Raw genomic sequence first — 21651 nt, 5'->3', positions numbered from 1 at the left:
GGACACATGACCAACTGGAAGCTTTTGAATTCCAAGGACTTGTAAAATGATAACATTCCCAATAATGGTCTCATGCTCACCCACCCTCAAAGAAACCGCCAAAAAAGAGACACCACCATAAAATTCCTCAATCCCAGCTACAGGAGAGAGAATGAGTGAAGAGGGAGGTTTTTTTTATGATAAGTAATTAAGATTTATTGATACTATAAAATAAAATAAAAGAGACACCCAATACACAGGAAGTATACAGGGGTAAACAAATCAAGAACAAAAATTAAATGAATTAAGTAAATCAAGAATATAAGATAAGGATTTGTTTCCAAAAGCTGACAACCAGTCTAATAAGGTTCTAAAGAAGAATAATTAGGTCTGGCATGGATCTCTTTATCTTCAAAGAACCTACTATTTCTTTCCCACCAAAGACACCACATCAAATAATGGGGAATAACCATCCATATATATCCATTTCGATGACGACCAAACCAATCTTGCTAGGAAGCTAGGAGCTCAACAACAGACTTTGGCATAACAAATATTACTCCAAATAAGCCCAAAATCATAGACCACAAATCCTTAGCCACTGGACAATGAAGGAAGAGATGGTCAACAGATTCACCATTCACCTTGAAGAGGGAGATGTTAGAGGGAGAGAGACATCGAAAGGCATTTGAGGTCCATTAGCAGCTAGGTGAGGTGGAGCTAAGTTAGCCATTTAATTGATTTTTGAAACATTTGATTAAGCCAACTGGACTACATTGGAAGAATTGCACTTTAGTAAAATGCAGGATATATGATCCCTGGACAGGGGACGTATATTATTAAAGATTGACATGATTATTAATTTTGGGAAGTCTTTGTCAAGGAAATTAGAGTCTTAGCATACTATAATATTTCTTGGGAAAGTTCTAGAAGGTTCTCATCTGTTTCTAGGGCTTCTGAAGCGTATTAATAGTTCTGGAATAAGTATGACACAGAATCAGCCTTAACAATAATTAAATGCTGAATGGCATTTTGAAAGAGCTTTTCTCCTCCCATCTCTCTCTCCCTCCTCTTCTCTCTCTTCTCTTATATATCATAAGTAGAAGAGTCACATTGTGCTGTCACCTCATCTTAGTTATTTTCTTTCTTATTGTCCTCGTTCTCTTTCTTTTCTCACCATGAAAAAAGGACTATCTTGATTTCTTGTTTTAGAGGACCCTACTGCAATTTTTTTCATTTCAAAGCATAACTTTTTAAATGTACCTTGGGAAGTATAAATTCATAAGACTTAACCTCTGCAAAATCAGTGTACGAGCCCATGTTTCCTTACATCTAAATTCTAGGCATGCACACACACACACAAAGATATGGGTAATTAAAAAAAAGGGGGGGTTTATCACACAGTACCTAAAGTTCAGCATGAAAAACACAACTCTGATATATGGTGCAATTCTAAAAGGAAGATAATCAAAGCCCCCTGAAGACAAATAGAGAGCATAAACCAGTATATCAGCAACCCAAATTAACAGCAAAGCCACCTGAAAAAAAAAACAAAAATGGAATTTCACAATCAGAGTAAAGGAACAGAATATCACAACATTGAACTTTCAACAGATAAATCAGATATACGTCAGCACCAGACTTTTTTCTTCTCTGGCCTACATATAAAAGGGTCAACATATGAATTGCATTATAAACTGTAAGATCATATGATCTCAAAGATATACTGTTTCTTATTTCAGTCCAATCGTTGTGGACGCTGTTGATGTTTTTGTTGCTGCCACTACTCAAAACTAATCCAAAAATTAATGGAAAGAAAATTTAGAAATCAAGAGGCTACATTTTACTTTCTATCAAGGATATTTCATTGCTTAAGACTTCTTTTCATTATCAACAAAATATGCATTTCGATCTATTCACAGCTTGAATCATAGACCATTGTTTTGGGCCTTAATCCAAATCATAGAAAAAACAATATAGAATTTTTTTTTTATATATCGTAGGCAATTTCAGGCTGTCTTACACGGTCAATACTTTAACCTTGACTCCTGCTAGAACTCTTTCTATTAGATCCACTTGCTAACCATTAATTTTTTTTCAAACTGCATTTAATATGCATTTATCATCAAGTAACTATTATATGAAGAAATCAGATTTTTTTTAGTAAGTAAAGATTTTACTAAAATAGGGCACACCTAGTACACCGGAACTGGAAATATACAAAAGAAATGCAAACAAAGTTATGATAAAAGTGCATAAAGGTGCAAAATGGTCACTAAAGAAGCAACATGTGCGCTTAAAAAAATGCAACCAAAATAAGAATATGAACATGGATGAGAAGAATACAAGTAAGGATGAGGTTAAGTCATCTCAATATTAAGAACATATTCAATGAACCAGAATGCAACAACATCTAGAAGCATTTCAATACAAACTAAAGGTGGAAGAAGATCAGAATGACAACCAAAGAGAAAATCCACTGAAGCAGCATGAAAAGATAAGTGGTTAATAATACAACTAAGAGAGCATCAGCTAAATAACTAAAGAGGTCAATCTCATGAAAGATTTACTTTCTTTGGTGAACCTATCAGTTATTTGAGTCACAAATTTAAATACCTAGTACAAGATATATACAGAAGGTTCTGATTATCAAAAAAGGCTTCTTGGTAAAAATAAAAAACCAGGAAATCACTTTCTTTCACTTTTTGGTAAGTCAGAAAATAACTACACGAGAAAGAATTAGGAAGTACCTTTAATCGATTAAGAAGACTTTTCCAATAAAGATGGTGCCCTTCATATGAAATCGGAAAGAAGGTATGTATCACAAGTATGAATAGAGATATGCCCTGCATAAAAAAGCAGAAACTAATGAAACTTGCAAAAGATTGTCTCTATAATACGTCAAACCAAGGAAACTAGTGGTACAAAAAAAATAAGATGGGATGCTCAAATAAACCTTAGGGATCTAGCAACAAGCCCAAAATTAAACATTCTGTAGTTCCGAGTACAAGATTTATGTACCACCTCAACACCATGTATCATTTCTAAGACTAACCAGACTATAAATAACATAAATCCTTGACTTGCTATGTATTCAATCAACACCTTCTAACACTAGACCCAATATGATCGAATAAACAAAAAAAGCCCCCCTAGAAACATCATTAACAGGTTATCAGTATTTGATAATGATCACCTACCCACAATCCAACATCCATTAACAAAGGTACAACAAATGGCCATGCTCTTTATTTATTTTTTCTTTTCTGCGCTTAACCAAACTACAGACCCTTCTCATAATGGGTCAAACCTGAGACTTCTGATCAAAGAAGACAAACTGGGGATTTTGTTCCTTTAAGACAGATTTTTAAACAGGTCTTACTGCCATTATCAAAGAAACTTTCAACAATTCATCATAATCTTTTTCAAAAGATCAAAATTTCACTTGTAATTTTCTTATCAAGTCCAATGACCATCGACTCAAATGGAACTTCCTTCTTTCAAAAGCTTGGCTGGATGGTGATGTCATGGATTCAAAACCTACCGAGCGTATTTAACTCACCAATCAAAAATAAATCTTATCAAAATATGAAAATTTAGGTGCAATGTTTTTTGGAACATGAATTCACAGCAAACACTGAAGTTTCTTATCCAAATAGTAGCGATGTAGGAAAGATACTTAAATTTGCATCAGTTACAAATATCTAACACAATTTGCATCACTTACAAATATCCAGCAATTCCTCAAAATCTTTTTTTTAATTTTAAATAATGAATTTTATTGAGATCAAATTTATAGAGTCACCCAAGTATACAGGTGTATAAAAATGGGGGCCATACAATCAAGCACAAAAATTACAAAGATCTATCAAATCACAAACCACACAGAGAATAACTGCACACTACTGACATCCAATGCAACAAGATTTTAAAGAAAAATTATTCAGCATAGTTCTCTCAAAATCCTCAAAGCTCTGGTTATTCATGTCCCTCCAAAGGCACCACATCAAACAATGGGGGGTAGCCATACAAATAAAACCATTTTTTATGACAATGGGGGTAGTCTCCATTGGAAATACTTGACCCTACCCTGATAGCAAATGCATGTTTAAATAGTTATTTGAAAGCTAACAATCTGTGGGTTTTGTGCAAAATTGGTCTGAAAGATAATTATGACCGTGCCAATTGGGATTTTTTGATTTATTTGTTACAAAGATGGGGCTTTGGGGGAAAATAGAGGGAGTGTATAGCATTTTGTATTTCCACATTCAAAAATCTTATCCTAGTGAATGGCACCCCTAGTGTTTTTTCAGTAGCAATGGTGGCTTATGTGAAAGAGATCCCCTTTCCCATTATTGTTTGTGGTGGTTGAGGCATGAGAAGGATGTTAGCAAAAGCTGTGTCAAGGGGATGTTTGAATGTCTTTACTATTAATAATACGAGGCATAAATGGTGATATCCCATCTCCTTTTCATTAACGATACACTTAACTTCTTCAATGTAAACTCAATCAAACTTTGCTATTTAAGATGCGTCTTCATTTGTTTCAAGGTGGTTCAGGCTTGAGGATCAATTTAAGTATATCTGAAAATGTGCCAATTGGAGAGGTAATGAATGTCAAGGAATTGGCAGGTAATCTTGGATTACATGTCTCATCCATTTTGATGAAATACTTTTGCCTTTGGAATCTCACTTCAAGGCACATATGTGATTAATAAATTTGAATCCCACCCTAAAGAAAATCCCTTTGAATTTTTTATTCAACCTTTTTGTAACTCTTACAGACAATGGGAATAAATATAAGAAATAAGTTGGATGGCTAGATAAACATTTCCAATTTAAATAATTATAATTATAATTAGAGGTCATATACAATTCTTCTAAATATCTAACTCTTACCTCATAAATAAGAGACTCCCCACCAGTTAAGTAGGGCAACTGCCCAAGAAAGTAGTAATCCCTATCATTGCAAGAATCTGTAGAATAGTTGGTACACCACAAAGGTTTCTGCACAGAGTTTAGAAAGTTCAGAATAAATAAATACCTTGACAGCACTACCATGGTTTACCAAAATTAAAGAGAGAGAGAGAGAGAGAGAGAGAGAGAGAGAAAACCAACCAACCAACCTCTAAGAAACTTAGGATTATCATTGCAAAATAATTGAGAGACCAAATGAAATCAAATTGAATAAAAACGAAGTAGGATTTTGCAGCACTCTGGAAGTTTGATTGATCAAGAATTTCCTCAGGTAAACCAATACCATCTTGAGCCTGCAGAAAGCATTTTCAAACAATAACCAATAAAAAGTAATCATTTGTTAGAAAATTTTGAGAATAAGAATATTAAAGAAGTAATGACTGAAAATCTCGTTATATAGTTGTTCAGAGAGAGAAATGGTAGACAAGGCTAAAAATTTCTATTTGTTTCTTTCTTGGTTACACAATTTGTAAGTCTTCCAAATATCACAAAATCCAATGTAAAACAAAGGACACCTTATGAGGATAAAATTAAAATTAAAATTAAAAAAGAGATGCACATCAATGAACTTCTTCTTTGGTTAGGTACACACGTTAAAAGAATTATTAAAAAGAAACTTCAGAAATATATCCCTGATTTCATCATGTACTTCAAAGGCTTTCAACAAAATCACGAAAGATTGCAATCATAAAATGGAAGGACAATATTTGAGAAAAGGAAAAAAAAAAAAAAAAAAAAAAAACACATTGCCAACGTATAGTAAATGTCTAACGGATTAATGTGCCACCCCTTCTATGATTCTATCACCACACATTACAAGATATTAATTTTTTTCAAAATCAATTTGAATTCTCATATGACTCTTCTTTTTCATTTTCTTTTATGGTAAAAGCTCAATTTAACTTGTTTTCATGGAAACCTACTTTGAAATTCTAAAGACAGGCCCATTATGAAATAGACTTCAAAAATCAGTATTAACAAGAAGCATAATGCTATTTATGTCTTATTGGCAAATGCAACCAAGTGTTTGAATGCAATTGAGAACCTAATATACAGCACCTAAGGTAGTATACCTGAGTTTTATCCAACTACATATATTTTATCAAACACAAACCCATTTGAATATTCACATCAACATCACCAAATCACATCTAAATCCTCCAAAATTCCACAACCAAAAAAAAATAAAATAAGCCTAAACAACTATAACTACAATCATTCATTACATTGTTACATACTTACTAAACACAAAACCCATTATCAAATTCACCATTAAAACACAACTACATTCACCAAAACTCTAATCTTAACACCCCCAAAAAGGCAAACATATTCTTAAAAAGGAAAGAAGATGAATTATTGGATACATTAAAAAAGTGAAAAAAAAGTGAAACAAAGAATGAAACGAACCAGATCAACGAGAGCAGCAGCCTTTTCAAAATTCGAGCCGTAAGCTATGGCCTCAGAACGATTATGGTGCTCTCTCTTGCGACCAGCCGCAGTAGCTCCACTGCTTTCTCCGCTTAGCAGAGGCTTCTCCTTCTCCATCTATAAGAGACAAATGAAAACTGAAACCAAAATGACAATTGGTTTCAATTCAAAACAACAAAACCAGAGAAACCGAGACAGACAGAGAGAGAAAGAGAGAGAGGTGGTGAAGATAATAGGCTTTGATCCGACACGTAGTGAGGCAGTTATGAAATGAATCTTCGTTACTACTAATAAAAGATCTCAAATGTGTGTACTTTCGACTTTGGCTTCTGTGTCGGGTTACGATGAGTCATGTTCCCATGAGCTACCCCTCGTGCCTCCTTCCATGCACTCTCTCTTACTCTCTTTGAATAACAATGTTTATTGAGCTCAAATTGTGATATGAAGCCAAGATTTTACTGCAAAGTGTGTGTACGCTTACGTGGAACAATTAAATATGCACTAATATTTAGCCTTTATTGAATTACATATTTTTAACTTCAGAAAGAAATGAAACCAGTTAAAAAAGTTTCCTGAGCATGACATCCGTTAGGTATCTCTTAATTTCCGGTAGCTTATTTGTTAGAAGTGAAACAAAACTTTTAAGTTAACTAATTTTTAAAAAAATTATAATTTTGTTGCTTTTTTAGAAGATCTGTGAGATAAAAAGCAAAACTTTGGGAGGTGGAAGCTAAGAGTTTAGGTATTTTTTTAACAAATCTATTATTAGATTACATTATTTCTATTTTTGTTGCCTTACACTAAATTTATTTAACATAAAATCCTAAATATAATTTGACACACCATTTATTTTTAATCATATGCCATGAATAGTCATCTTTTTTATACAAAATATAAATTTTACTCTAGTTTAATCTAAGTTTATTCCTCTTAAAGACTTGAATCTCAACCCTTACTCCTTACACCCCACAAGAATTTTGTATTTATGGAATGACTATCACGCATATGGTATTCATGAATGGTCATTTAACCACCAAAGAAATTTCTCTAGACATACTTGTGTAACACTACTATAATAATAATAATAATAATAATAATAATAAGGCAAAAATGCAAAACTGATCCTCTAACTTTTAGTTTTTGTCATTTCAGTCCTCTAACTTTCAGTTTTGTCATTTCAGTCATCTAAGTTTCAATTTTTGTCAATATAGTATTCTGTTAGGTTTCAGTTACTGCTACGGTTAAGTTTGACTTTTTTTAAAAAAATAATTTTTGTAATTAAAAGAAAATATAAAAAAGCTTGAAAAAAAAAAGGAACTGGAAGGTCCCCTTCAGTCTTCAACCTCTCTCTCTCTCTCTCTCTCTCTCTCTCTCTCTCTCTCTCTCTCTCTCTCTCTCTCTCTCTCTCTCTCTCTCTCTCTCTCTCTCTCTCTCTCTCCATTATTTAACACAAACACACGTTATACAACACCACCAACAAGATTTTCATTCTTCTTCTTTTTCTCTCCCTGAAATGACGTCGTAGTGAGAATATGAGCGATAATAAGTGGGTCAAGAAGGCCATGACCAACGATACGGTGGTGGTGAATTTTCTGTTAAGGCTCTTCCAAGCTCAGCCTCCTCTGCCGAAGCCTGTTTAGGCTGTTCTTCGCCTCGGCTGGACTATCCGCCAGCATCGTTCCAAGTCGGTGCCCAGACATGGTGACTCCACCACGAAGAAGAAGGCCGAGCCTACACGAGCTAGTCCTACCACGCTGCTGTCATGGAGCGGCGCCACCTCTGCCAGTAGCGGCGCTCTCGATGGCTTTGAGGAGTCAAGCCATCTTTCCAAACCGACTGAAAGCAGCTCGAGATCTAAGGTTTGTTGCTCTGATTTTTCCGAGCAATAAAAAAAAAAGTTCCATATTTTTTTTTCCAAGCTTTTTTTTTTTTTAATTACAAAAATTATTTTTTTTAAAAAAAGGGGGTCAAACTTAACGGTAGCCGTAACTGAAACTTAACAGAATACTGCATTGACAAAAATTAAAACTTAGAGGACTGAAATGACAAAATTGAAAGTTAGAGGACTGAAATGACAAAAATTAAAAGTTAAAAGGTCAGTTTTGCATTTTTATCTAATAATAATCAATGATGCAAGCATTCAAGAATTGCATGCTATGGTTAGTTTACTATCAACGAAAGCAATTAAGTAATACACCATTTCGTGAAAAAAGAAATAGAAATAAAAGAAAAGCAATAATTAACCCAATGGATTCCTAACATTGAAGCGATCTTATTGGAGCTATCATAATTTGACCTCATACTATCATTCTCTTAAAATAAAAGTGGGAAGCTTTTTGCTTTTTAGTAAGGCGTGTGGAAGAAGATTCCGGATGTAGAATCTAGATAGCTCTGTTTAGGGATAAACTCGGATCAATTAATACGGAGTTGTCATAGCCGACCTGAAAGTTGGAATGTAAGTCGGCCGAAAGGAATGGATTGGGACTGTGCACCCTCACCTGCTTTTCATGACCTCGCCCTTTCTTTTTATATATTATCAGTTTTGATTGATTCTTGTCAAAAACACTGTCTATTCTAAAACTTCTAATTTTATAATTTTAACGCTTAGATTATTCTTTCTTATGCTTTTTCCAAAACACTTTTCCTTTGTTTTAGTAATTTAATTCATAGATAACAAACACAACTAGAATTTACCGAGTGTTATTGGTATTAAAGCCTCTTGCTACTCGTGTTAAAAAGTAAATAATTTGGAATTAACATTTTCAGTTTTAAATTTTAATATATAACAAATCTTGTTTTAAGAAAAATAAAGATGTTCTATCCCATTCATAACATCATTCTTAAAAATAGATAATTTCATAAATCACTATAATGGGTTAAAAAAATAATAGTTGTTTGGAACTAAAATTTTTCCTATTATTATTATTATTATAGCTACTGGTGGAGGTAAATTTTGAGTTATAAATATCTTTATTGAAAATATCAGAAAGTATTAAAATACAAAACTTAACTTGTTCCTGTTAAATTTGTATGCTAACAAAAAAAAATTATCACCTTTTTATTAGTAACCTTCGAATTAAATGCTCATTTAATAGGTGTGTTTAAATAATAATTTTCGATCTTTTTGAAAATATATATAAATAAAAAAAGTATAAAAATATATAAAATATTATTTAAAAACTAAAAATGTATCAAAAACACACATAACCAACAAATATTATTAAATTGTTCTAGAGGGTATAAAAAGATGGCCCCAGGGGACAGCTGCTTCCTTTCATATGGCAGATCGATGTTCCCTTCTATATAAAGCATTGAGGCCCGTTTGTCTATGTTTGAGTTTGACAGTACAACCGACGCGGCCCTCGACCGCGTATATTACGCGCCCAAAAAAGAAAAGTCAAAAGCATTAATTATTTTCTTTCTTCTTAACCATATCTAGTAGTACAAAAAGTAAAAAGAACAACGCATCCAAAAAAAAAAAGAAAAGTAACAAGAACAAAGAATTTTCGGAAAAAAGAGTTGCAATAGCTTGGCTCCACTGTCTCAAACCAATTGCTTCATGCCCAGAGTCTCTCCCTCAATAACAAATCAAACCTGCTTCCACTGACATGGATCCCATTAAATTAAATAAATCATTTTCTCAAGTTTCATTGGGATAGTCTTGTTTCTAATCTTCTTATTATGTTCTTATTACATGTATAAAAAGAAAATAAAAGGTAATAAGTGACAACTGTGTCACTCTTGGTAATGTTTCAATGATTCCTATTCAGAAGGAAGAAAAAAAAAATGTTCCATTGATTCAGTTGAGAAACGTTCCTTGCATATTCGAATACAGGACCATGCAAGGCTACAAATACACAGGAATTAAAACTTGGGACATCTTAGCGCCAAAAGAAGGAACGAAAAATTCATTTCACCCAAACGGCTTCCCAATCTTAAGAACATCAGCCTCCAAAAGTTCTCGTTGTAAATCTCATTTTCATCCTATCTTACCTAAGCCGAGGTTGGAAAGGCATTCGAGGATTTGAGAAAAGGCAAATGACGGGATATGAAGCATGGGTGCGGCAAAATGGGTGCCGCACTCGCGTCCAACGCGGCCCGACGCGGCGACGCGCGAGTGACACAGCTGCTCGCGCGTCGGTGCCGCGTCTTAGTTTTTTTTTTTTTTTTTTTTTTTGGATTTGCGCCGACTCAACTTCAACTCTCACCGATTCGCACCGAACCGGGCCAATTCAGCCAAATTCAAGTCGTATCGGCTGAATCAAAATGTATCGGCCGATGGCCGAAATTGACCGAAACGGCTGAAACTGATTGAAACGGCTGAAATCGGCCTTGGATCATGCATTGCACCAGCAAAAACTTGAAACCAAAGCATTTGCTGTCCAAAAACTAAAACCTAAGCCTTACCGTTGAGTTGAAACCCACAAGAGAGCCATTCAATGCTGGGTCTGCTACTCTGTTTTTTTTTTTTATGGGAACTGCTACTCTGAGTTTTAATATAAACTTTGACTACCCAAAATGCCTTTTGTTTTGTATTCTATTGGACCCCCTAGTTGTACCCAAAGTCATGTGGTTGTTTCGGTCATTTTATCTGATATTGTTGATACCTGGCATAATTAGGTGAGAGTGCAGGACATTTCTTTTTTGTTTTGTGTTTCTTGCTTTCTTTTTTCTTTGTTTTGTGAATATAATGTGTTTAAAAAAAATATTTTAATAGTAAAAATATATAGAAAATATAAATAAAAATATTTTTAATAATTTTTTAATCGCCGCACCTGCACCCGCATCCTACTTTTTCAAAAATTGCCGAGTCTCACACCCGCACCCGCACCCGCACCCGCACCCGAATCTGGAAACACACCCGTGCTACATAGATGATGGGTAACATGCATGGAAGTTGAAACTGAGGTCTAATAGTATCCCGCCCAGAAAGAAAAAAGGATCTTCAGTAAAGATTACGAGAGTCCTATTTATTACTTATATCATTGAAGAATTAAAGAAATAAAAAAGTAACTGTAAGGTCACAATTTGTACCTAAGCCCAACAAGAGGAAGGGTATAGGCCCAAAGAGCCCAATACAATAAATTTATAGAGAGTGGATTAGAAATCTTGTTTCTAATGAGCTTAAACGGTAACAATAGTGGCCCAAGATTACAAAATGATAAGGATAAATGGGTTTATATGATGAAACTTGTCCTCGGACTCAAATCAAGGAACATATTCTTATATTTATTCTCTCTTAAAGATTAATTATAGATATCCAGTCTACAGTGTTTTTCTCTTCCTATCTCTCAATCCCCTTCTTCTCCGAGACCTTCTTCCTTCTTATATCCTTCCCCCCCTTCATTTTTTGCTCTCCACGTGTAGATTTAGACTACTCCCGTTGATACTTGTCCCATCAGCACCTTCTTGAAGTCTTTAGGTAATAGCTGTAAGGCTAAAAATCACTGTTCAAATATCACTTCCTCATTAATACGGCCAGAGATTTAGGTACAGAGCATTCAATGCGGTGGTAGCAGCTTTTTCTAAGATATTTCTCAATTGTTCTTGCTGTCTGTGCCCCGTGAAACATATCTTCATCCACAAGACCCCCTAAAAGATCATTCTAGTCAACATGACATACCATCTGACCCTTACTTCACTGAGCCGAGGAGATACCCCTCTTTAGATTACTTCCATTAACTTCTTCCGCCACAGTTTGCTCGTGGGTCTCTAAGTTTGACATCCTTATTACCATCAATCCGTCCTCGAACGGATAAACATCCTCGGACAAAGCCCATAACCCAAAAACGCATCTTGGGCCTTTTATCCCCACAATAGCCCCTCAAAACTCCATTTTTCTCTCCCATCCGAGGAGAAAATTAGGGTTTTGACCCAACGTAACAGCTTCTACACGCTTCCCCAACCTTTACACATGAAAATGTCGTTTCTCACTTTTGTAACTGTTCCCGACGCTTCGAAGCCCGTGATACCTCATTAAATGCTCCAAGTGGCGCCCTGTCCTCCACATTCAATGGTGCGATGCACATCCTACGGTCAAAATTTCTCCTTAAATTTTGAGCAAGATAACTCTCATTTAATCCCGCCTCTCATATAAAACATTTGGGAGATCACAATTTTCTCATTACTTCATAAACTGGTTAGCCCTTAAGAATCCCTTACTTTCCTAACTCTCAAGAAGTTCTTGAAAAATCATCTGTTCTTTCTCTCGTAAGTTTTCACGCTCCTAGGTTCTTTTTCTCTTCGACCACTCTCCTCGGCCTCTTAATCTTTTCCCCTTTTTCAAAATCTTCATTTTTATTTTGTTCAAATGGGTAGATTCAAAGACCTAGTAGACACTCCCGCTGGTATGGAGAGCTTTCGAGCCAAATACCACATTCCTCAGGGAGTTGGTTTAAGGTATTGTGCCCCAGACCAGATACTTACCCATAAGAAAGAAGGGGAGGTTGTCATTTCTATAGTCGCATTCATAGAAGGAGGAATGACGCTTCCCATGGGAAGCGTAACTCGAGACTACTTGTATAACCATAGGTTGTGCTCGCACCAATGTCAACCTAATGTATTTAGAATTTTAGGTAGCGTCAACACTCTCAATGAGTAGATGGGTTTGAGACTCGCATGGCACAATGTTATCCATATGTATGAGTGTCACTTACTTACTGACTCGGGGTATTACCTCAAGTCTCAATCTAGCATTGTTAGGCTTATATCGTGTATTCCCAAATCCAACAAGGGCATGAATCCACCCCCCTTTCCACCTAACCTTCCTCCTCCTATAACTACAACTGGCCTACTTCCCATAAATAACTTGAAGAAGAAGAGGAAGGAGTTAGAACTGGAGGAGGGAGAAGTGGTCCCTCCAAAAGGGGCTAAGCAGCAAAAAATGGCAAAAGATAAACGGGTTGCCCCCACGAACCACAGGGAGGATCCGACTGCAACCAAGGTGCTCTAGCAACGCATTTGGGCTCCTTGACTGGAGTTGGATGACACCACCATCTCGTGGGATTCCTCTATTAGAGAATTCCAAAGGGGGCATTCTGCCTACCTTGTTGAGGCTTTGGAGCAACCATTCTCTTGCCAAAAGACATGGATGCTCTGAAGAACATGAGGCATCAAGACCTCTTCATGTTGTTGAAGAAAGATCTTGGCATGGTAAGTTTTGCTATTGCTTATATCAGATAAATTTTAAGGTTTCCTTTTAATCCTTTATTGATTCCTCCGTCATTTTTATGCAGGCTATTCGGGAAGTTTTTATGGCAGAGGAGTGGGTCAATGATGCTTGGAAGAAAACCCAGGCTGAGATCCAACTCCACGCCCAAACCATTAAAACCCTAGGGGCCATAAAAGAGGAGAAGCAGGAGCTAGCCAACAAATTGATTGCCGAGGAGAGGGCACGTAAGAGCGCAGAGGCCTAGGCTGAGGACCAACGCAAGCAGCTTTATTTGAAAGAAATTGATCTGGCCACGCAGAAGCAATTGGTTCTGGAGCTCAAGGCGGACTTGGAGAAAGCCAAAGCCTCTGCTTGGGCGGCCGAGGAAGCTACAGAGGCTGCGAAACAAGCATCCTACGACCGCAGAGTAGAAGAAACTGAGATTCGGTTAGCTGAGGAACTAGCTGAAGTGTGTAGGGATTACTGCAAGGAAACTTAGGAGAAAGCCCTTGGCCTTGCAGGGGTTGCTGCTTCCTCGGAGTGGAGGCAACCTAGGAAAGTGTACTTCCATCTTGACATTCATGAGATCCCAGTTGCCCCTACACCTTCCCCTACCATTGCTCCAGAATCTTCTGAGCAGCCCCTTGCTACGCAAGGCCTTCCTTCGCCCCCTGAAGTTTCCAAATGATCCACCCAAACTGGTGATGAAGGCCAAAAGGGCGAGGTTGGCAAGGAGGCCAAGCCCCCCTCTGAGGCCAAAGATGCTGCTAAGGCCAAGGACGATTCCAAGGCCAAGGATGTTGCCAAGATCAAAGATGCTACTAAAGACAAAGATGATGCGGCTAGAGTGAAGGAGGTAGAGGCCAAATCCAAAGAAGACCATCCTCCTCCAACCAAAGAAGACCCTGCTCCTGCAGCCAAAGTTTAGCCCCTATGATTTTACTTCTTTTGTAATTTTTCCGTTGTATCTTTTCGTTGATGATGGCATTTTGCCATTGTATAATCCAGTTCTTGTAAGCAAATTGCCTCTTATCGAGAGTTAAGTAAATGAAAATTACAAGTTCTTTATTTATGATAGTTATGTTTATATCATTTCCTTGTGTAATTTTTGTCTTTCTTAGTATCTCACTAGAGGGGCAATGAGACATTCTCCATAAATAATACTTTCCTATCTATTCAACAAAACCAAGAGTTACTAAGTCAACAATATTAATAAATCACCCTTGCAATTTTAAAATCTATACATTACAATAGAGTAATCGTTCACATCATTCCATATAGACCTAAAGCTATTGATGAAGCATTTAGATATTGACCAGACCACAAATATATATATGATATGCTTGCAAATGCTTTAAGTGATGCTTATGAACCTCAGTTTGTCCAAATCCCTATGGTCTGAGGAGCAAAATATAACCAAAATCAACTTCCACACTTAGAAAAATAATAGAATATATCAATTTTTCCCAAGGCATGTGGTCTGAGGAACTAGGCATAACCAAGGTTCTGTTTGATACTTGTAGAAATAATGGAAAATATCAATTTTTTCAAGACATGTGGTCTGAGGAACCAGGCATAACTGAGGTTCTATTTGATACTTAGAGAAATAATGAAATATATCAATTTTCTCAAGGTATGTGGTCCGAGGAGCCAGGCATAGCCAATGTTCTATTTGATTCTTAGAGAAATAACTAAAGACATCAATTTTCCTAAGATATGCGATTCGAGGAGTCAGGCATAACCAAAGTTTTGTTTGATACTTAGAGAAATAATGGAAGATATCAAATTTTCCAAGGTATGTGGTCTGAGGAGCTAGGCATAGCCAATGTTTTGTTTGATTCTTAAAGAAATAACTGAAGAAATCAATTTTCCTAAGGTATGTGGTCCGAGAAGCCAAGCATAACCAACGTTCTGTTTGATTCTTAGAGAAATAATAAATATAACGCATAAAGTAATAGGCTACATATAACTAGAAAAACTTTCATTGATAATAATACCTTTGCAGGTTATTTACATTTCAGAGACGTAGTACAACATTTTCATCCGGATCTTTATAATAATAAGCCCCTATTCCAGCTACTAAGGTGATGAGATATGGCCGTTCCTATTTTGGCCCTAATTTTTCCCAAGCTAAATTTTTTGCAGTACCCATAACCTTCCTTAACACCAAATCCCCTGGCGCTAGTGGTCTTAACTTCACGTTCGAGTCATAACCTTGTTTAAGCTTATGCTGATAGTATGCTAGTTGAACCATAGCACTTTCCCTTCGTTCTTCAACCAAATCCAGACTCCTTTCTAACAATCCATCATTGTTGCTCGGACTAAAAAGAGCTCGTCCTCAGCATTGGAAAACCTGTCTCGAGAGGAATTACTGCCTCGACCCCATAAGTCATTGAAAAATGAGTCTATCCTGTGGACCTACGAGGTGTAGTTTTGTAGGTTCAAAGGACATGTAACAGCTCTTCCACCCATCTCCCCTTAGCATCATCCAGCCTCTTCTTAAGCCCATTAACTATTATCTTATTAACAGCCTTGGCCTGTCCATTCCCTTGCGGATAAACCGAAGTGGAATATTTATTTGTAATACCCAGATCATAGCAATATCTTCTGAAGGCCTTACTATCAAACTGTATGCCATTATTTGAGACAAGGGTATGAGGAATTTCGAACCGGGTGACAATATTTTTCCAAATAAATCTTCTTGCGTCCAGATCCCTGATATTTGATAGTGGCTCGGCTTCAACCCATTTAGTGAAGTAATCTGTGCCAACCAGCAGCAATCTCCTATTCCCTGCTGCCTTGGGGAAGGGTTCAATAATATCCAAGCCCCATTAAGCGAAAGACCAAGGACTGGATAGAGGATTGAAGACACCCCCTGGTTGATAAATGTTGGGAGCAAACCTCTAACATTGGTCACACTTCTTTACATATTCCAATACTTCCCTTTGCATATTAGGCCACCAATATCCCTAGGTAAGGGCTTTATGATACAAGGATCTTCCCTTTGTATGACTTTCACAAATCCCCTCATGCAATTCTTCTAGAAGTAGCTCTGTTGTTTCAGGGTGTATACACAACAAGTATAGTCCAGAAAAAGAGCGCTTGTATAACTTTTGATCCTTGGACAGTCAAAATCGAGGAGCCTTCCTGCGTACCTTGTCAGCTTCAGACTTTTCATCAGGTAAAATATTCTCTTTAAGATACAGCACAACGGTGTCTATCCAACTAGGTCCTACTCTGATCTAATGAACGCGAACTGTATCCACATTCATCTTAGTAGGCATACACAAATCTTCCACTAAAATGATCCTAGGTAAGTCTGTGCCAAGGATGTTGCCAGTGTGGCTAGAGAGTCAACATGAGTATTTCTGTTTCTGGAGATCTGCACTAAGGTAAAAAATTCAAAATTTGATCACAAACGTCTAACTTGACTTAAATACTCCTGCATTTTCAGATCTTTGTCTTCCAACTACCCTTCCACCTAGCCTACAACCAATCTTAAATCCGAGAACATCTCCACAGTTTTCCCTCCCATTTTTTGAACCATGGTCATTCCTACCAATAGAGCTTCATACTCGGCTTCATTATTTGTGGCCGAGAAACCCATTCTCAAAGATTTCTCAATGACGATATTTTCTAGAGATATTATAACCAATCCCACTCAAAATCCTCTTTGATTTTCCGCACCATCCATGTACACCTTCCATGACAGAGATTCTTTCCTGGAAATCATGCTAACTGATTTTTCATCCATGTTTGACTTCTTCGTATTTTCTTCTAACGAAGGCTTTGCAAATTCGGCCACCAAGTCAGCGAGGACTTAGCCTTTTACAGAAGTGCGTGGCATATACTTGATATCAAAAGCCCCCCAAAATTGTTCCCCACTTGGCAATCCTTCCCGTATAATCAACACTCCAAAGTAGAGACCTAAGTAGGAGTTGGGTTAAGACCACAACTATGTGGGACTGGAAGTAATGGGGAAGCTTTCGCGTGGCATGCACTACTGCCAAAATGGCTTTTTCAGTGGTAAGTAATAAATCTCAGCTTCATACAATGATTTACTTACATAATAGACCGGTCTCTGAACACCGTTGTCAACTCTTATCAGCACTAAGCTGATAGCATAGGAAACCACATCAATATAAGCAAACAACACCTCATCTACCTTGGGCCTAGACATAATGGGTGGTCAAGAAAGATATTCTTTAAGCTATTGAAAAGCCAAAGCACACTCCTCAATCCATTCAAATCCATTCAAATCCTTTTCATTTATTCAACAACTAGAAGAAAGACCTACATTTGTTTGCGGACCAAGAAATAAATCGGTTTAAGGCAGCCATCATTCTTGTCAATCTCTGAACTTCCTTAGGATTACAAGGTGGTTGCAAGCTATTAATCGCCTTAACAAGATCAGGATTAACTTCGATTCCACAATGTGTAACCATAAAGCCCATAAATTTATCGGATCCCATGCCAAAAGAGCATTTGGAAACATTTAGGCACAAATTATGTTTCCTTAGTGTCTCGAAGACGTTTCCAAGATTCCCAACATGCTCGAACACCACCTTACTCTTTACCACCATGTCATCCACATAAACTTCAATACTTCTCCCCAACTGCGATTTGAACATCTTAGTCATCATCCTTTGGTAGGTAGCCCCTACATTCTTCAAACCGAAAGGCATTACCTTATAATGATAGTTTCCTATAGGAGTAACAAAGATTGTTTTCTCTTGATCGTCTAAAGCCAAAGGTATTTGGTGATAACCTTGAAAAGCATCTAGAAAACTCATCCAAGGATGCCCAACTGTGGCATCCACTAATTGATCAATGCGAGACATAGGAAAAGGATCTTTGGGACACGCTTTATTCAAATCAGTAAAGTCTACACATACTCGCCACTTTCCATTCTTCTTTTTAACCACCACCTTGTTGGCCAACCAATCAGGATAAAATACCTCTTTGATAGCTTCTACCTGCTTGAGCTTAATTACCTCTTCCTTGACAACTTCAGAATGTTCCTTAGATAATTGTTGAGATGGTTGCTTCCTTGGTACAACTGCGGGGTTGACATTCAAATAATGACAAATGAAGCTCGGAATCACCCTAGGGGCCTCGTAAGCATTCCAAGCAAAAACAACAAGATTTCCTTTAAGGAACTTCATCAATTCCTCCTTCTCCTGAGGAGGCAGCTGAGCGCCTACCTGAAAATACTTCTTTTTATCCTCACTTATAGAAATTCGTTATAAAGCTTTACATTCTGCTTCCACCGATAGACCCCCTGATAACACTAGTACCTTTAATTATTACAAACCATGCTCATTTGATGCCGAGGACCTATCCTCAGCCTGATGTCTAACTACAGCCACCATACACTGCCTCACCGTAGACTGGCTTCCGATCAACTCTTCAACCTGGTCCCTAGATGGATACTTCACCTTTAAATGCAAAGTGGAAGGGACAGCCCCCATGGCATGAAGCCAGGGTCTTGCCATAATGGCTGTGTATGGAGAATATGCATCCACCACTATGAAGTTGACCTCTACAACTTCTCACCCCGTTTGTACTAGCAACTTGACTTGCCCCATTGGTATAACCATCTTCCCATCAAAACCTACTAGAGGTGAATCATAACTAGTCAAATCCTCTGGTTTTAACTTTAACCCTTTATACAAGTTGGGGTACATAATTTTCGCCCCACTACCTTGATCCACCATCACATGCCTCACATCATACCCCCTTATCCTAAACTTGACCACCAAAGTATCATCGTGTGGTTGTATAGTTCCAAACTTATCCTTCTTCGAGAAACTCAATGCCAGTTGTATTGCAACCTTAGCCCTCTTCGGCTCATGATTAGAGTTCTCGGGTAGCAGCCGAGCCACAGTCATTACATGGGAGGGACATGAACCCGTTCTCCCAGGAGTTACAAAAATGACATTAATGGTGCCCAATGGAGGCCTTGAAGAGGTGTTCCCTTGAGTGCCTGAGTTTGTATGATCAACTTGCCCATTGTGCCTATATAAGAACTGTTTCAACCTTCCATCTCTAACCAATTGCTCCAAATGATACCACAAGTTTCTGCAATTCTCGGTGGTGTGTCCTCGCTCTTGGTGATACTGACAATGAAGATTATGGTTACATCTAGTGGGGTCTCCACTCATCTTGTTAGGCCATTTGAAGTATGGCCCATTCTTAATCTTCTCTAGAATTTGATGAACTGGCTCTTGGAACACCATGTTGACGGCTTGTGGCACAATAGCAGCCATAATCTGCCTGGTGAAATCTCGCCGAAGACGATTATCGTTATATTTTTCCAACCTGAAGTCCCTCCTATCCTGAGAGACCACTTTTTCTTTCCTTTACCTAACTGCTGGTCCTTGTCAACTCGTTTATACTTATCAATCCAGTCCATGAGCTGACGCACACTACTAACTGGTTTCCCAGTTAACGACTTCCTCAAACCATGCTCGGCTGGTAAGTTGACCTTGAAAGTTCTGATGGCCACATCATCAAAGTCCCCGTCAATCTCATTGAACATCTCCTAGTACCTGTTTGTGTATGTTTTTAAGGTTTCACCCTCTCACATAGTCATAGACAACAAAGAATCCAAAGGCCGAGGGACTCTACTGCATGTAATAAAGCGAGATCCGAACGCCTGAGTAAGTTCCTTAAAGGAATCAATGGACCCTGATTCCAGACCATCAAACCACCTCATCGCGATAGGCCCTAGACTGGATGGGAAAACCTTGCACATCAAAGCCTCATTTTTGGAGTGCACAGCCATTCTCTGGTGAAATGGCTTACGTGCTTCACAGGGTCAATTCAACCATTATACATGGTAAACGTTGGCTGAGTGAAACGCCGAGGAATTTTTCTCCCTTCAATCTTACGTGTTAAGGGTGATTTAGAAATTTGATTTAGCGCCCGACTCATAGCATCAGTTCTCAGACCCCTGCTGGATGAATTCTTATTCCTGCAATTATGGGGGTTACTCTCTTCGTACAAGTAATGATGTGCATTGATAATAGCTTAATTTTGCATATTTATATCATTGTTAGAAGCATTATTATATTTATTTTGAGGTAATTCATGCATTTTATATTTGGCTTTCGAATAATGGTGAATAATCAATTTTGTGCTTAATTGAATCTTATTGCGTGAATTTATCTTTTGTAGGAGAATGGAATTAAATAAGTGAATTTGTGCAAAGAAGAAAGCTAATGGACTTTACTTTTACAAGGGCCATGATGAAGTTAAAGAAGACCAACTCAATTAAATTTAAGTCCAATTGGAGCAGGGAATCAAAGGAAATTTGCATCAAATCCAAGTTCAATTCGGATTAGGATTCCAGCCTGCACATCAGTTAGTATTTTTGGCATAACTTTTGGCTCAGATTTCCAATCGAGATGATTCAAGTTGGACTGGAAAGTTACCTTAAAAGGCTACAACTTTGTAGTTTACCAAAAGTCCGAATTCTGACGTTAAATGGGCCAAAATTGTCAGTTAAGTAAAGCCTAAAAATCTGGAATTTTCCCCAAACGGGAATTCAACTTGTAATAGGATTCTTTGACCTATTTAAAGGCTCTTTAGGGCAAAATTCAGGGAGGCGAGTACTAGGGCTGAGGGCTGAACATAGAGAGTGCGGCTACTTCTTTGGTTTTATTCCATGACAGTTAGTTTTATTTTATTTGTCTAGTTTAATGTTTAGTATTTTATTTTTGTGTTTTATTTTAATTATTATGAGTAGCTAAATTTATAATTAGGGTTGAGGATGAAACCTTGTTAAGGATTATTAGTAATATTTATGTGATTTGATTTTTCCCACAATAGTTGTTCTTTAATTATTTAAATTGTTATTGCTTCATATCAATTGACTAAGATGAAATTCTAGATATGGGTTCAATCATGTTTTTCTCATGATTTAGGATTTGTCTTAATTAATTGAATGCTTGGTTTATTAATTCTTGATTATAAAATTGGATATCGCTTGTGATTTATCTGTCAATGGATACAATTTATGATTTGATTTTTAGAATTGGATATATCTTGTGATTTGTTTGGCTATAGATACAATTGACGATTTGATTTTATACTTAAGAAGCGAAGAAAAA

The 21651-nt window shown here is 37.1% G+C and overlaps 2 protein-coding genes across 3 annotated transcripts in view; both read right to left on the bottom strand.

The window, feature by feature from the left end:
• Positions 1–6781, bottom strand: part of LOC142638645 (two pore calcium channel protein 1-like) — a 35924-nt gene extending 29143 nt beyond the window's left edge. The window contains exons 1-5 of one of the 2 annotated variants that reach the window (XR_012845037.1): positions 6367–6781; positions 5106–5249; positions 4879–4986; positions 2730–2825; positions 1387–1517 (exon numbers count right to left, since the gene is read on the bottom strand). Coding sequence is in view for 1 of the 2 variants with exons in the window: in XM_075812691.1 (XP_075668806.1) it covers positions 1387–1517; positions 2730–2825; positions 4879–4986; positions 5106–5249; positions 6367–6504 (617 nt within the window). In the remaining variant the exon portion in view is untranslated. The remainder of the gene's footprint in view (positions 1–1386; positions 1518–2729; positions 2826–4878; positions 4987–5105; positions 5250–6366) is intronic. The other variant, XM_075812691.1, reaches the window with a different exon arrangement.
• Positions 6782–19089: 12308 nt separating this feature from the next.
• LOC142639889 (uncharacterized) lies at positions 19090–20078 on the bottom strand. The gene is made up of 2 exons (XM_075814020.1): positions 19885–20078; positions 19090–19813 (listed from the first exon to the last, which is right to left on the bottom strand). Exons 1-2 carry the CDS (start codon positions 20076–20078, stop codon positions 19090–19092), a joined length of 918 nt encoding a protein of 305 aa, XP_075670135.1.
• Between the last annotated feature and the right edge of the window lie 1573 nt (positions 20079–21651).

This window comes from Castanea sativa, chromosome 6, assembly GCF_040712315.1.
Source record: "Castanea sativa cultivar Marrone di Chiusa Pesio chromosome 6, ASM4071231v1".
Taxonomy (NCBI): Eukaryota; Viridiplantae; Streptophyta; class Magnoliopsida; order Fagales; family Fagaceae; genus Castanea; species Castanea sativa.
The sequence above is the reverse complement of the archived record's forward strand: the minus strand, read 5'-3'. Positions and strand labels throughout refer to the sequence as shown.

Bases quoted from the DNA above. Each gene is read 5' to 3' on its own strand.
- LOC142639889 (XM_075814020.1), bottom strand. From the start codon at position 20,078: ATGTTCAATGAGATTGACGGGGACTTTGATGATGTGGCCATCAGAACT. The intron at 19,814-19,884 runs GTCTCTCAGGAT...AGATTTCACCAG, and splicing joins GGTAAAGGAAAGAAAAAGTG to GCAGATTATGGCTGCTATTG.